The following is a 16,874-nucleotide window of genomic DNA, read 5'->3' on the forward strand; positions in this document are numbered from 1 at the left end:
GGGTTCATCAACCTCAAAAGAAACATCATCCAACCTTTACAAAGCAGAGATCCCACTTGGGCAATTGCTTGGAGGCCTTCGTAGCCGGCATTTCAAAACGCTCACAAAATCATGCTTCAAAATGCTCTCCAAGCTTACTCTTGTTTGTGGCGTTTCAAAACACTATGTAGGGCTTCATGCCAAATTCTCCCTTGCAGCGTTTCATAACGCAAATGCGGAGCTTTTCACCAGACGCGCTAGCTGCGTTTCAGAACACTCCTGCCTGCAAAGCCGCCAATCCTCATGCCAATGGCATTTCAAAACGCTGCACCCTAGTGGCGACAAATTCAAGTCACCAAAGCCCTTCTCGCCAATGTTTTAAAATGCTCCAAAAAACGCTAAGGTGTCGAGGGTTAAAACGCCTACCATTTTATAAAGCATGAAAGAACGTTGCACACCTTCTTCTCCTCCTCGTCACACTCTCCTTGACAATCACTGAGCCTTGGGCTCTGATACCATGTCAAGTCGATGATGCGGAAGCATAGAGCTAGGGAGAGAATGCACGAGAGAAAGAAAGATAGAGCTGCTGAACCAACCAACGGCAATGAATTGATAATTTTACAATGGGGGCCTGGGTGCGCTTATATACTACCCAATAAAAATTGCCCTACCTAGAATCATGTCAATAAGTAAAATAAATACCTAAAAGACAAAATATTAACTAGGATTGGGCATTCACTTGAGATGCATAAACTTATGCAAACAAAAAGTGTATCTTTGTTTAAGAGGCCTCTCTATAATTAAATTCAAGTCGATCAATTTTTCATAAGATTTCCTACTAAATACACAGAGATTTATATAAGAACGTGTTTGCTCCTTCATGGAAGGAAGTAGTCTGGAGTAACAGATTGCAATTATAAAAAGGCCAAAGCATTTGGCTGGTAAATCTCAGACAAGCAAGTCACACAAAAACATTTCATGAGGGATAGCAAGCATGCATTCCACAGTAACATACAAGAGTCATAAAGATACTAACATCTAGCTCTTCCTGAAGGCGAGTGATCTCTTCCCTCTGATCTTTCAGTCTTTGTGGTCGGGATGCAATCTCCAGAGCTACTGAATGTCGCAAATCAATGGCTTCTTGCTTTGCACTTTCCACCTTCTGAGCTTCCTCACCAACTTGTTCAAGAATCTGCTTTGACGTCTGCACAAAACCACACACATGTGATTCGACTTTCTTATTGAAAGCAGAAACATGAAATTTTCAAAATACATTCTCTATTCCTAAGCCATTAGCGCATAAACCAAATGTGTGGCATCTCCTTGATTGAAAGAGACCTCCCACACAATTCCAGAATCATCAAGCCCATATCAGAAGTTTTATTTTTGGTGCTAAACACAGGAAAATGAACACATGCTAGACTTCTACAACACCTGAAATCTCACTTTTACATTTTTATCAATTTTGAGGCTCGAATCTCTCACAAAGTGAACCATCCATATCTACAGATAGGGATAATGTATCTGGTCACCAATTCTGGTGCTCTCATGTCATGACATCACACATTGTATGAGGATATCAGATTCGCATGCCACATGGGCACTAGATTCAAGCAAAAAATGTGAGCCACTATACATGATGCACAACTATACGAGGACAAATGAGCCTTAAGTTCAACCCTGAAAGATATAGTCACAAGTTAAGAAAGCTCCCCACAAGCCACATATAGAACTACAAAACAAGAAAAAGAAACAAGGTTTTTGCAAGCTTCAAAAAAGGTATGTTCTTTGATAAATACCTGGAATCAGAGTGCTTCAGTCAGTAAAATGGCAGATTTTGACCATATGCCTCCAGACATTACAACACCATGACAAGAAAAGATAGATTCCTTTAAAAAGCTGCTCAGAACTTTTCTATCCGCCAAGATTATATATACGCATCTATCATATGGGCTAAGATGTAACATGGGCTACATATGCACCTCCTCACGCCAGTTGGAAATAGAGACTAGCAGATACAGTGCCATCTGAGCAGTGTACGTGCCATATATATGCCATATTAGCACCACAGGCGGAGGAGCATTATATACGATTGCTATGAGATCTGAGGGTGTTTTCACTGCCTAGGGGTTTAGATCTTCTTTCGAAAGTTATCTATTATACAGCCCAGAGATGTCTCATTTTGTATTTGTTCAGTTTAGAATTATTTCCGTACCTTACTGCTGTTACGGATTCCCTCCCCAATTTTCTCTTGCACAACGTCCCCAAGAGACCATAGAGACCATAACTAAGAGCCATTAACCATTCAGAAGATAACTCAAATTTGAAGAGTACCACTTGATAGCATAGCAATTGACAGATAGATGATTCTGCGTTAAAAAGTTGTGGCAGGTGGAAACAATGAATGGTGTTACGCAAAAACTTCTAAGTTATCCCAATCTTGATTAACAGGCTCGCCCAAAGCATGCCTCCGGTTTGAATACAATCAAGGACAGATTGTACAGCTCTTCTCTCTCTCTCAAAATGCACCTGATGAAAATGGAGGATCTTTGTGCGAAAGGAGGCACAAGCCTGCGCAATTTCACGGCTTCTGGAAAATTCAGAGGGATTGAGCAGGCGAATGCGGCCGTTGTCGTCCACTATAACACGAGAGCTCTGGGCTTCCATAGCTGCTGTGCAGAAAACCGGTTTCTTTAAAAGTTTGAATTGCTCCCGTAGTGAGTTCAATTCGGAACACCATGACACAGGCAGCCATATATGTTTTATGGGGCCTTCCACATAAAAAAATGCGTTCTGACACACCTTCCACAATGTAATGTGATGCAGATCTTTCTCTTTTTTGAGGAAAGTAAAAAATTTTAATTACTGAGGTGAAAAGAAAGAAAGATACCAAGTACCCACAGGGTGGGGGTGGGTAGACTCCTCAGAGAAGGTTCTAAGACTTAGACAAGTCTCTCATTCTGAATCTTGAGGCACATTAAGAATTGCTCACCATTTCTGCCATCTAGTGGCCTCCTAAAGATCAGAGAGGGCCTTTGAATCACCCTTTAGATTTTTATTTTTATTTTTATTTTGGAGAGATACCTACAACTTGAAATTACAACGCACACACCCAGCCCCCGTTATGGTGGAGGCAGCCCAACCATGTCTCCGCCCCTAAGGGCTAGAACATGTCTTTGAGCAATCAAGGGGTGTTGAACCCACCACCTTTGAACTCAAAGGCTATGAATGTTCCAACTAAGCTAGCACTCGTTGACACCACCCTTTAGATTTTAGAAGGCCTTCCAAATGAGTAGTGACCAGCTAGTGCAAGTCAATTATACCTTTCCACCTACAATCACAAGTTTACTTTTTGTCCTTATTTAGAATTTAAATGGTTGTCCCACCAGCAACTTGCTAGAGGCTGGCATATGGGACTACTCAACTTTTGAAATAGAGGGCCTTCCAATTCAGACGGCCCTCCATTTTGGAAGGCCTGTGTGAAGGCCATCTTATATATATAGGGCGGGTGGGAACTAGGATAATATGAATGAGCATCGTAGATCTCAAGCAAGTAATCTCCGAAAAAAAGAACTTTTAGGTCTCCAAGATTACTTTGCCCCCCCTCCCACCGGCTGTGGGATTGACCCCACAACCCCAGGCACTCAGATCCATGTGCCCTAACGACATCGCCCATGCACGGCTTCATGAACTATAGGCGCCCTCCTCAACTTTTGACGTGCAAAAGTGTCATGAGGTGAAAGTAATATCAAGTACCTGAGATGACTTTTGCGACAATATCTACGGTGCCCAATTGATGTTGGGGCCCCAGGTTGATGAGGGCCTTCATCCCATCTCCCATGCACTCGACCTTATTGTTGGAGCATCATTCTATGTCATTCTGCTCTCATTGACACGCATGCCAAGTAGCTAGAAGTACGAAGTGCAAGAGGAAAAGGGCCATATATGCTTTAGACTTGCACTCAACCTTGAGATTTCAATTTAGAGGTTGTTGGAGCATCATGTTGTTTCATTCTTGCTCTTATTGATATGCATGCTAGAAGCGAGCATTCCATATAGAACTCAATACACATTGTAATAATTGGGCGCCTACACACATGTTGCCCAAACTTGGGTTGTACGTATGTGCACATATATGGATGCCAGCCGGCAGAAGATGAGAGGTTGCATAAACTCAGGAGTGGACAGTCCCTAGCAATCGAAACCTGTCCAAGGAGGCACATCCATCTCAAAATAGGACGGGGACACGTGCTTTTAGAGTGTAAAGAGCCTAAGAGACAACATCTTGGATTGGCAGCTCATCAACGACATGAATTTTGACAAATGCACTTTGCATACACACTCTCTAACATGCTCCCTAAGTATGTGTTCTTCTCAAGTATTCAATTGCCTTAAATGCGAAAATGTATCCTAGTGGCTTCTTGTTGAGAGAGAGAGAGAGAGAGAGAGAGAGAGAGAGAGAGAGAGAGAGACTAAACAAAACACAGGTCCTTACCTTGATACTACTATGTCTTCTAGAGGTTGCCTCCTTTTTTGAAGAAGAAATCTTTGCAATTCAAAAGTACTTGAGATTTAAAAGATTGAACTCTAAGCTAATATATCCTCTTTTATATGTTGTATCATTGTCCTTGTAAAAGGTTGGAACCAACTCTAGGAATACCTTATATACTTGATGAGTTACCAAGTAGAGCTACTGGTAGTTACTAGACCCTGTGTGATTGTGTGGCCAATCAGACCCTAGTGTAGGCCCACTGCGGGTACCTGTAAATAGGACCCATTAATCCCATTTTGGGGGTCTATGTATTGGAACCCTTATATCTCTTGTAACTCTAGTCGATGGACATTTTATAGATCTTTTGAGCACTAAGTGTTGTACCACTTGTACTTCTCAACTTTGTACTTTTGAAGCAATTTATGAGTCCGAATCAACATTTCTAGTTGCCTTAGTTCATTTCATATGAAGTCTTTAACTCTAGTTCAATTATTTGTCTAAATTCTTAATCTAGTCTTCTGAAGTATTCTTTTCATCTTATATGACTTGACATATGGCATCTGACTCTAAAATTCAAACCCTGGAATAGCTATCAAGTGACCAACTCATTCCATGTTGGTGATCACGATGGTGAGTTAAAGCTCTTGACGAGAACCAATCTCCTACTTAGAATTCACAGTCAATCAGCTATTTGCAATGCCTCCATGTCATATAGTGTGAGGAAGGAGAGCGACTACAATGTTTGCTGAGGATCAAGACCATATCAGCACAACAGCTGAGGAATCAGAGCAGGGCTTTGATGAATAACCACACTCTCATATTGATGAAACTTATGCCAATTCAAGGAGAAAAGGGGGTGAGGAGCATTGAGCCTCTCAACACTCAGCACATTCTAGAAGACAACATTCAGAGAGAGCTGAGAGATGCTCTCATTCACATGGATCTTAGCATTCATATGGGAAAGACAACGAAAAATTTTATACTAACGTGAGTGATGCCAATAAGCATAGTAAACGAGTAGGATCACACACAAAATGTGGTTAAGGAAGGGAGACTAACACAATAACAGAGGCTGATGGACAACTACAATGGGAGATGGGAAGCAGACACAGACCATCATGACAAGCACAAATTGTTAGCATTCAAGCCAACTGGCTGGGAACCCATCATACTGATCGTACCAACCTTATTATATTCATTGGTTATATAGAACAATATGGGAGTAGTGAGGAATGGTTAATCTCATGTTGAGCTCCACCAAAACTCTGTGTCTTCTCTTCATCTCCCTCGCACTCTGCATGCACCGTACACTCCACAAGTGGTATCAAATCTACGGTGGTGTCTTCCTTCCGCTCACATGCACGAGCTTCAGAACAAGCTAAGGCTTACAACCTTAGGTGAAGGACACAACAAATATTGTACTCTATGTAGAGCTTTTGCAGATTGTTCAAAAGCTTGAACAGTCCGCAAAAGGAGGTTCAGAGCTTGATTTGAGCACACGGTAGTGAAGTGGAGAGCTCATAGCACGAGAGAGAGAGAGAGAGAGAGAGAGAGAGAGAGAGATGAAATTTACATCCACACGTGTTGTTTTAGGCCAATATTCGGTTTTGGTTGTTGCTATGACTTCTTTGTTGTGCCGAGAGTATTTCCACCAGGCGTCCTAGGGTTTAATCCCCCTTTCAAAGCCATTTACACTATTAGAATCTCCATTTGAGTAGCATAGCAAAAGGTAGTTTTCAGATGATGTTTTTGACATCGATACACACACACACTCCGATTTTTTGGCTTCAGTGACTCCGGCATCTTTGAACAGGCAAGACACTTCCGTGCGATGGTGGAAGTCAACATTGACACGCAATTTTCTCGACATCCATGACTCGAGCTTGCCACATCGATTTCTCCTCTAACACTGATGTGCATAGGTGAGGTGCCTCCTCCATAGAGGAGTGACACCCAGCATCGACATCGGCATCGTCTTGGTATTGATATCGACATTGACATTGACATTGGCATCGACATTGACATTGACATTGGCATCGACATCAACATGACACATCGTTTTTCATGGCATCATAAAGAGAGAGAAGTATTGACATTTACTGCTTGGCTTCTTAGTGCTCTATTTTGCATAGATTTTTTGATGTATGTCTCTTGTGGTTCGGTTATGTGATGCGTAGCCATTGATAGCTCACATGTTACCAATTTTATTAGTCTGCGAACTCACACATCTACACAACTACAGGTTTATAGGTTTCCTTGGCAGATTTTTCTACTCCGAGTCTATTGTTCTCACATGTCTACACAACTATAGCTTTATGGGTTTCCTTGGTAGATTTTTCCACTACGAGTATATTGTTCTCACACTTGATAGGTGTTGATTACGGCATGTATGACATATGTGGTTTGATTTTCCTAGCCTAGTTGGTTACAGTTGACAAGTTTTGTCAGTGAAAGATTCCAGTTTTAGTGGGAGATTTTTGACCAGTGAATTTTTATGTGTATGGATATGTGTGACTTGCATTTTATGTGCGCTTGTGCTCTATTGAGAGCGGCTTTTACTTCCCGCGGAGAGAGCTCACTTGAGTCCAGATTTTGCTTGCATCTTAGTGGTGCCTGTTTGAGTGCGTGTCCTACATGCTTGCAGTGACAATTTTACATTTCTTGGATATACATTGTATGCAGATATTGTGATTGTACCTCATTGTGGAGCCAATTTTGGCTTATTTTGGTAGTCTTGGATGTTTCTGAGACTTGGTCTAGAGGAGCCCTTTCTAAGACTATTGCTAGTCATGTCTGCATAGCCTTTTGTGATGGTCATTGTGTGAGGTCTTTTGAAGCCGAGCACTCAGGACTGGGTTACCCAGTGCGAGGTGGATTAGGTTGTTTGGAGATCCCCATTTGTGGACTCACCATAGGACATGTATGGACAAGTATAGGTGCTTTGGTGCCAAGTTGGCAGTTTTTTGAGCAGTATATGCCATTTTATTTCCAGAGAGCACTCTTGATACTTTATGTGTTGATTTTGTCTTGATTTGGCTTGAGATTTCGATCTTTGTATAGTGGATACTTTGCCAATTTTTTCTCATGAGTCCTCTAGTTTGCTTACAACACTCTTTTGCATTGGCATTGTAGTGCGTTTTTTGTTGAGTTTCTAGTTGAGATTTTCATCTCTAAACAGAGGAGACTCTATTGAAATTTTCACAAAAAATTACTCTCTTGCATTTAACTCTTGTCAGTATGGCTGAATCTTCTGAGAAAGAAGATTTCTACATTAAGGAACTTGATGGCTCAAATTTCACTATATGGAAGAAGACAATACTTAATGTGCTAATCAACAAAGGACTTGCAATGCCATTGAAAGAGCACAGTGAGGCTCGGTACACTGATGATCAGTAGAAGGAGCTTGATGCTCATGCCATGGAAACTATTAGGTTTCACTTTGGTGAGTGTATATTCTTCACGATTATGGACCAAACCAATGCTAAAGAATTGTGGGAGTCTTTATGCTCAGCATGGGATGGTAAGAATGCACCAAACAAAGTGTTTTTGATGAAGACGCTTGATATTGAGTTCACACTACAAAGTGTTAGACAAGTGCCAAAGCTAACTAAGAGCTTGGTTTCAGTAGGACAACTTGATTATCTTGGATACACTAGAGTGTTTGGCAATGGTTCCTGAATTATAAGAAAAGGCAACTTGGTCATGCTGAAAGGCCATAGGTCTTGCTTATTATATTCCTTGTATGTCTCTTTTGTGAAAGAGAATTCTATCTATGTAGCAGAGCTGCCTTTTGCTGAGTTGTGGCATAGCCGGCTTGGTCATATGAGTCAGAATGGAATGAAATAGTTAACAGTGGGTTAAACTATTCTAATGTTTGTGTGAGAATTGCATGTATAAAAATCAGACTAGGCTTACCTCATCACCATTGGATAGGAAGTTAGGAAATCCTCTAGATTTGGTTCATAGTGATCTATGCAAGCCTATGCCACATAAGTCTCTATGGGGGGCATTATATTTCCCGACTTTCATAGATGACTCTACTCAAAAGGTGTGGAAAGATGAAGTCTCTAGGGGGGCATTATATTTCCCGACTTTTAGAGATGACTTTACTCAAAAGGTGTGGAAAGCTAGACCCCAACTCATACAAATACATCTTCATTGGCCACGGTGCAAATTGAGATGTGGGTTATTGCATTTGGCACCCGAAATCTTAGAGAGTTATTTGTAGCTCACATGTGATCTTTAATGAATCAAAGATGCACAAACAGCCCATGAAAGAGGTTGAGTATCGCAAAGTGAGATTCAAGGAGGTAGCCTCAAGTCCAATTACACAAACAACTCAGTCTACTAGCGATGTACCTAATGCTAGTAGTGCTCCTCATATCAGAGTCCACTAGTCAGGTAGTGATGAGATCTACATGTATATCGTGTGCGCCTGAGTGGTTTCAACCAGGATTAGACTATCTATTGGTCAATGACTACATAGAGTCTACTTACTACCAAGAGGCTATTGAGATGGAAGATAGCATGAAGTGGGAGGACACAATGCAATCTGAGTACAACTCGATTGTGGCTAATGAAACTTGGGATTTGATAGAGTTGTCAGAGGGTAAACAAACCTTGCCTTGAAAATGGGTGTACAAGAAGAAGTACATAACATAGGATTCCTAGCTTAAGTACAAGGCTAGATTGGTTGATAAGGGTTTCAAGTGAAAGAAAGGTGTGGATTTTGATGAAATCATTTCTCTGCTACTCAAGATGCCTACATTGCATCTTGTGCTTGGACTAGTAGCCACTGAAGACATGGAATTGGTCCAGATGGATATGAATATGGAATTTCTTCACGGGGATCTATATGAGGATGTCTATATGAAACAAGTAGAGGGCTTTGAAGTCAAACATAAGAAGCCTATGAGGACAAAACTAGTGTGTAGATTGTGTAAGGCATTGTATGGCTTAAAACAAGGCTCAAGGAAGTGGTACATGAAGTTTTACAAGTACATGTAGTCCCAAGGGTATGAAAGGAACCATGAAGATCACTACTTGCATACCCAAAAGTTGAATGATGGTTCACTTATCATCTTGATACTTTATGTCGATGATATGCTCATTGCCGGGAAGTCTAAAGATAAGATTTCCATCATGAAGAAGTTACTTAGCACGCAATTAGCTATGAAGGATTTGGGAGATGCAATTCACTTTCTTGGTATGCGTATCAAGAGGGTTTAAAAACGTGGAAGATTGGAGTTGTCTCAAGAAACGTATATTCACAAGGTCTTGCAATGTTTTAATACGCGGGGGGCAGCTACATTGAGTACCCCAATGCAGGCCTATGAAAACTTAGCAAGAATGATGCTCCCAAGTCTGATGCTTAGAAAGTGGAAATGGCCATGGTGCCATATTCTTCAGTAGTTGTAGTCTTATGTACACCATGGTAGCCATGAGACTAGACATAACTTTTGTAGTGGGAGTAGTTAGTAGATTTATGGAAAATCCTGGCAGAAAGCACTAGGAAGCAGTGAAGCACATTTTGAGATATCTAAAAGGTCGACAGACAAGTGCTTACACTTTGGAAATAGTGATCCGTCCATTTTGGGTTACATGGATCTTGATTGTGTGGGTTGTGTGGATAGTCAAAGATCCAAATTTGGCTATGTTTTCCTATTTACTGGAGTAGCCGCATCATGGAGATCATGTCTCCAAGAATGTACGTCATCTTCCACCACAAAGGTAGAGTCTGTGGTAGTCTATGATGCTAGCAAGGATGTTGTGTGGTTAGATCACCTAGTGGGAGATCTTGGCATTACTCAAACTCCAGTCTTGCATTGTGATAGTCAAAGTGCAATCACATTAGCAAAGAACCCCATGCTTCACTCCAAGTCAAAACACATAGAAGTATGTTATCATGTGATACGTGGCATATTGACTAGCAAGATTACATATATAGAAAAGGTCCAACTATACTAACCACCCTTTTACATGCATGTACCAGAAAAAAAGGGAGTGGCATGTGTAATGGAAATGGCCTATGAACTTTGAGAATAGCAGAATTAGGAGAATTAAAGAGAGCATTTTTGTGAGACTACTTTGAGAACATAGAGGGTGAACTTAATTAGCGGTACAACATAACCATTATACTTAATTAACTTGGCATGAACAATACTTTTGCAAGAGAGAGAGAGTTAGAGAACTTGACAACAGTTGAGGACTGGATTTATGTGGAACCGGTCCCCCCTCCAATAGGCTTTTGTATTATATATTCTCCCGTAAAGAGAGACTTGGTATAATACAATCTTTGTGTTCCTTGTGACCTTGGTGATGCTATGAATATGGAAAGCTTCATGCATCACGATCATAACATAAACTTTATAAAAGCATTAACCATCCCCAACCTCGGTCCCAAGGCCTCAAAAACCTTCGAAGGTGAAGAGAACTAGCAGGGAATGAGGGTAGGGAAGATGAAGAAGAAACATTCATAGGAGAAAGAAATAGTTCCTCACTTACCATCACTCTACTTGCTAGCATACGTAATAGCATAGTAATGAAGATGGAGAAGATGGCAAGCTAAGAATTGAAGCATGTCTCTTGGTTGGATTTGCATTCCATAGCCAAAGAGTGTTGGTGTAGGCTCTCAACTTCTCAACAAGCTTGGAGAAGGAGGTGGAGTTCTTGCACTTTCACCAAGTGAGAATGTGTGAAAAATGAGTGTGAGAGAGTGTATACCCCCAAGCACACCCCTTGCTTGCTTTGGTTGACCCCTCCTTGTAGCTCAAGTTTGAAGCTCATTGGACCCCTCTAAGACTAGCCAATCACATGCACAATGCATTTCAAGCAACATGGGTAGCATTAGGACAAGTGTCCTCCTTGCCTCTTTGAGAGAGAGAACTTGAAAATATCTAGATATTTGTTGAATTGAACTAGAATCTCATTGGACCCCTCTTTAGCCAAGCCAATAGGATTCAAGCACACCATGTGGCTAAGAATAGGGAGAGCTTGACATGTGTCCATGTGCCCCTTGAGAAAGGGGGTGCCCTTTGGGTGAGTGGGAGGTTAAGGCAAAGATTCCCCTAACTTTGGGGCTTTCCCCCTCCTTTGTAGGGTCTCTTTTTGACTCAATCACCTTACCCCCCATGCATGGGAAGCTTCTCAAGCACCTTCCTCATCAAGCATGACAAGCATCTTAGCCAGCACGCACGCCAAGCACCTCAAGTACCTTAGTCAGCAAGCATGACAAGCACCTCAAACATGACAAGCACCTCAAGTGCCTTAGTCACCAAGCATGACAAGCACTTCAAGCTTGGGCCGGGTTCCCACCTCAAGCACAACCCTAACTTGCCTAAGGTCTAAGTACTTTTAACACTAACCTTTGGAGGTCTTTAATGAAGCTAACCCTAAGGTCTTTTAAGCTCCATTAGATGCACGTTGCTCTTTGATAGACTACCTCCTTTTGGACCCCTATTGAGATGTAACCATCTCTGCTCTTGGTCCCTTGCTGAGATAAATCTAGAAGCACTTATTGCACGTTGCTCTTTGGTAGACCATCTCCTTTTGGACCCCTATTGAGATGCAACCATTTCTCCTTTTGGTCCCCTGTTGAGATAGATCTAGAAGCACATATCTATATCCTAACTCTTGTTCCCCTTTTATCTTCCCATATTAAATGATCAGTTTAATATGAGAAAATCATTTGGTAAAGTTAGATATTATATTTTATGACATGTGTATTCGTTTGTTGATAGAGCATGATCCCACATGATAAAATTAGAAACTCCATAGCCCGCTCTAGAATTAAAATTACTGATATTGTTGGGTTTCAAGTCCTTTTAATGTTTGTTCTAACTCGTGGGAAACTACCATATCAAAGCACTGATATACACCACTCTTTTAGATGTGAAAACTTTGGCACAGTCCCTAGTGGGTGGCCTTATCTGGCACATATGATGGAACTATGACTCTTTGTTTATGTTATGGTACATTGTGGGTATGTCTGTTGGTTTCCTACTAAAGTATGTGTCAATGAGTGCATATATAATCTCACATCTGATAATGTACTCCCAAGGTTGTTCTTGCTTACTCTAACATGGAATTTGCATGGGCTTGTAGTCACGGTAAATGGTTTTATTATACATTAGTAAGGGTAGACATCTTTTAGAGTATGCATTATGTATTAATGGGTTTCATTTTCTCTTTTACTAAGGGTTTTAGAGTTATTAGGTTACATGAATATACATGGATTGCAAGATTGGGTGGAGATGGTTTAGTTTTTAACATACAAGCTTGACACTCGTCTCGTAGGGTAACTACAAACAAGGTTGGCTATAAGGTATGGTTATGGTCTATACGGTTAACTACAAAAAAACCAATGAGGGGCTGAAATTCCAACATGGGTAAAAGTATGGTTGATGATATGGTTTGATTATTATTGCAAAAGAATAAAGGGAAAGTTCATTGCATGTACCAAAAATTGCTTGCTTGTTTAATTTGATTGTTGAAGTCTTGGCAAGCAATGCCGATGGGATTAGAGGCTCATTTTGATACATTGGCACTGGTTTAGAATTTGAGATGTTGAATTGACTGACCTAATAAATTGATTTTTGGTTTTGGATTTCACCATGACAAGTGATATCTGCTGGTTTTTTCAGTTATAGTGTTTGTGCTACTGGTGGAAAGATGGCTTCACTTATGCCACCTGTTTAATTCGTTAGTGTAGAAGGCAAAATAAAAAATTTTACAGCTCCTTTGTCCACGTGGATGCACTTTCAAACAGCTACGTCCTTGTTATTTTTAACAGTTCCGCACGTTTTTTAATCGTCGCAGGGAGGTCGAACTCGTCATGGCAGCAACGCTCCACGACTTTCAGAATTGTCAAGCTCCCTCTCTCTGTTCGAAATGTCATCAGTTTTCACCGAGGGCCTCTCTCCAGATGCAATCCCCTTGGCATGCATCGTGAAGGCACGTGGCTCTACGCATGAAAATTTACTATTACATTGTTAGTCAGAGGCTGTGGAAAAGGAATGTCGTGCTTGGCACTGCCTTGGTTGATATGTATGCCAAATGTGGTGCACTTGAGAAAGCACAAAAATTGCTTGAGGAGCTTCTTGTCCGGAATGTCGACTGTTGAAATGCATTGATTGCAGGATGTGCACAGCAAGAACAGGGCTGTTGAAAGAAGATGTCAATGTGCTTGGGACTGTCTTGGTCGATATGTATGCCAGTGCTTGAGAAAGCACAAAAAGTACTTGAGGAGCTTTTTGTCTGGAATGTCGCCTCTTGGAATGCACTGATTGTGGGATAAGCGCAACAAGAGCAGGGTAGAAAGCTCTAGGTTGTTTTTAGCAGATGCAGAGCAAGTATATCTCTCCAAATTCAATCAAGGCATGTGGCTCTATGCTTCGTGTCTTGAGTGTGGACTCTTGGAATGTGCTGATTGCATGATTTGATCCACAAGGGCAGGGCAGCAAGCTCTAATCTGTTTTCAACAAATGCGAGCCGAGGGCCTCTCTCCAGATGCAATCCCATATGCATGCATGAAAGCATGTATCACTACGCAAGAAGCTGATATGGGCACAAAAAGTGCTTGAGGAGCTTTCTTTCTGGAATGTCGCCTCTTGAAATGCATTGATTGCGGGATGTGCACAACAAGAACATGGCTATTAAAAGAAGATGCCATGCTTGGGATTGTCATGGCCGATATGTATGCCAAATGTGGTGTGCTTGACACAGCAAGAACGGGGCTTTTGAAAGAAGATGTCATGCTTGATACTGTCTTGGTCGATATGTATGCCAAATGTGGTGTGCTTGAGAAAGAACAAAAAGTGCTTGAGGAGCTTTCTATCCGAAATGTCCCCTCTTAAAATGCACTGATTACCGGATGCGCACAACAAGAGGAGGGGCAGAAAGCTCTAGGTTGTTTGTAGCAGATGCAGAGCAAGTATATATCTCCAAATCCAATCAAGGCATGTGGCTTTACGCAAGTGCTCGAGGAGCTTCGTGTCTTGAGTGAGGACTCTTGGAATGTGCTGATTGCATGATTTGCTCCACAAGGGCAGGGCAAAAAGCTCTATTCTGTTTTCAGCAGATGCGAAGAAAGGGCCTTTGTCCAGATGCAATCACGTATGCATGCATGAAGGCATGTATCTCTACGCAAGAAGCTGACACGGGTACAAAAAGTGCTTGAGGAGCTTCCTTTCCGGAATGTCACCTCTTGAAATGCATTGATTACAGGATGTGCACAACAAGAACATGGCTATTGAAGAAGATGCTATGCTTGGGATTGTCTTGGTCGATATGTATGCCAAATGTGGTGTGCTTGAGAGAGCACAAAAAGTGCTAGAGCAGTTTTCTGTCCGGAATGTCGCCTCTTGGAATGCAATGATTGCGGGATGTGCTCAACAAGAGCAGGGAAAGAAAGCTCTAGTCTGTTTTTAGCGGATGCAAAGCAAGTATATCTCTCCATATTCATTCAAGGCATGTGGATCTATGCAAGTGCTCAAGGAGCTTCGTGTCCTGAGTTTGGACTCGTAGAATGCATTGATTGCTTGATTTGTTCCACAAGGGTAGGGCCAACAAGCTGTATTCTGTTTTTAGCAGATGCAAAGCGAGGGCCTCTCTCCAGATGCAATCACGTATGCATGCATGAAGTCATGAAGATCCATGCAAGAAGCTGATATGGGCACAAAAAGTGCTTAAGGAGCTTCGTGTCCGGAATGTCGCCTCTTGAAATGGATTGATTACAGGTTGTGCCGAACAAGAACATGGATATTGAAAGAAGATGCCATGCTTTGGACTGTCTTGCTTGATATGTATGCCAAATGTGCTGTGCTTGAGAGAGCACAAAAAATGCTAGAGAAGTTTTCTGTCCGGAATGTCGCCCCTTGGAATGCACTGATTGCGGGATGTGCGCAACAAGAGCAGGGCAAGAAAGCTTTAGATTGTTTTCAATGGATGCAAAGAAAGTATGTCTCTCCAAATTTAGTCACCTATACTTTCGTCTTCAAGGCATGAGGCTCTATGCAAGTGCTCGAGGAGCTTCATGCCGTGAGTGTGGACTCTTGGAATGCGTTGATTGCATGATTTGCTCCAAGGGCAGGGCCAGAAAGCTCTTTTTTGTTTTTAGCAGATGCGAAGCAAGGGCCTCTCTCCAGATGCAATCATGTACGCATGCATGAAGCCATGTAGCTCTACACAAGCTGGTATGGGCACAAAAATTCACAATCATATTGTTAGTCAAAGGCTATTGGTTGCAAAGTGAGGACCTTACAAAACTTGCCTGAGGAGCTTCCTGTCTCAATGGCAGGAAGGGTCTCTCTACATGAAATCATCTACGCCTACGTTGGCATCTCGAAGGCATGCGGGGCACCAGATGCAATCGCAGGTAGGGTCTCTCTCCCGAACGCCGTCTCTTGCAGTGCATTGATTGCAGGACACACGGAGCAGGGCCAGAAAGCTCTCGGTTGTTTTCAGCGGATGCAAAGCAGGGGCCTCTCTCCAGATGCAATCACACATGTGTGCATCTTGAAGATATGTGGCTGTATGCAAGATGTCGATATGGGCTGAAAATTCTCTTTCATAGTGGTTGTTGCAAAAAATTGTCGTGCTTAGCACTACCTTGGTCGATATGTATGCCAAATGTGGGCTGCATGAGAAAGCACAAAAAGTGCTTGAGCAGCTTCTTGGCCAGAATGTCGCCTCTTGGAATGCAATGATTGCGGGATGCACGCAACAAGGGCAGGGCCAGAAAACTCTTGTTGAAGCGAAGCAAGGGGCTCGCTCCTAATGCAATCAGCTACACATGCATCTTGAAGACATGTTGCTCTACGCAAGATGGCACTGATATAGGCACAAAGATTCACCATTATATTGTTACTCAGAGGCTGTTGAAAAAGGATTTCGTGCTTGGCACTGCCTAATGTGGTTGGTGTGCTTCAGAAGGCACAAAAAGTGGTTGAGCAGCTTTCCGTCCAGAATGTGGCCTCTTGGAATGCTCTGATTGCGGGATGTGTACAACAGGAGCATGGCCAAAATTCTCTAGGTTGTTTTCAGCAGATGCAAAGCAAGTACATCTCTCCAAATCAGTCACTTATACTTTCGTCTTGAAGGCATGTGGCTCTACACAAGTGCTCGAGGAGGTTCGTGTCCTGAGTGTGGACTCTTCGAATGCACTGATTTCATGATTTGCTCCACAAGGGCAGGGCCAAAAAGCTCTATTTTGTTTTCAGTAGCCTCTATCCAGATGCAATCACGTACGCAAGAACCTGATATGGGCACAAAAATTCATAATTGTATTGTTGGTCAAAGGCTGTTGAAAAAAGATGTTGTGCTTTGTACTGCCTTCCAAATGTGGTGCGTTTGAGAAAGCACAAAAAGTGGTTGAGGAACTTTTCGTCCAGAATGTCATCTTTTG

The 16,874-nt window shown here is 42.0% G+C and overlaps 1 protein-coding gene across 2 annotated transcripts in view; it reads right to left on the reverse strand.

Moving 5' to 3' along the window:
• LOC147436982 (uncharacterized) overlaps positions 1–2,761 on the reverse strand; it is a 66,321-nt gene extending 63,560 nt beyond the window's left edge. The window contains exons 1-2 of one of the 2 annotated variants that reach the window (XM_086485808.1): positions 2,509–2,752; positions 1,016–1,183 (exon numbers count right to left, since the gene is read on the reverse strand). In XM_086485808.1, coding sequence (XP_086341934.1) covers positions 1,016–1,183; positions 2,509–2,646 — 306 coding nt within the window. In that variant the 5' untranslated portion in view covers positions 2,647–2,752. Of the gene's footprint in view, positions 1–1,015; positions 1,184–2,508 lie in introns of both variants that reach the window. The other variant, XM_086485809.1, reaches the window with a different exon arrangement.
• Between the last annotated feature and the right edge of the window lie 14,113 nt (positions 2,762–16,874).

Source organism: Adiantum capillus-veneris, chromosome 17 (genome assembly GCF_014529385.1).
Source record: "Adiantum capillus-veneris isolate H3 chromosome 17, ASM1452938v2, whole genome shotgun sequence".
Classification (NCBI taxonomy): Eukaryota; Viridiplantae; Streptophyta; class Polypodiopsida; order Polypodiales; family Pteridaceae; genus Adiantum; species Adiantum capillus-veneris.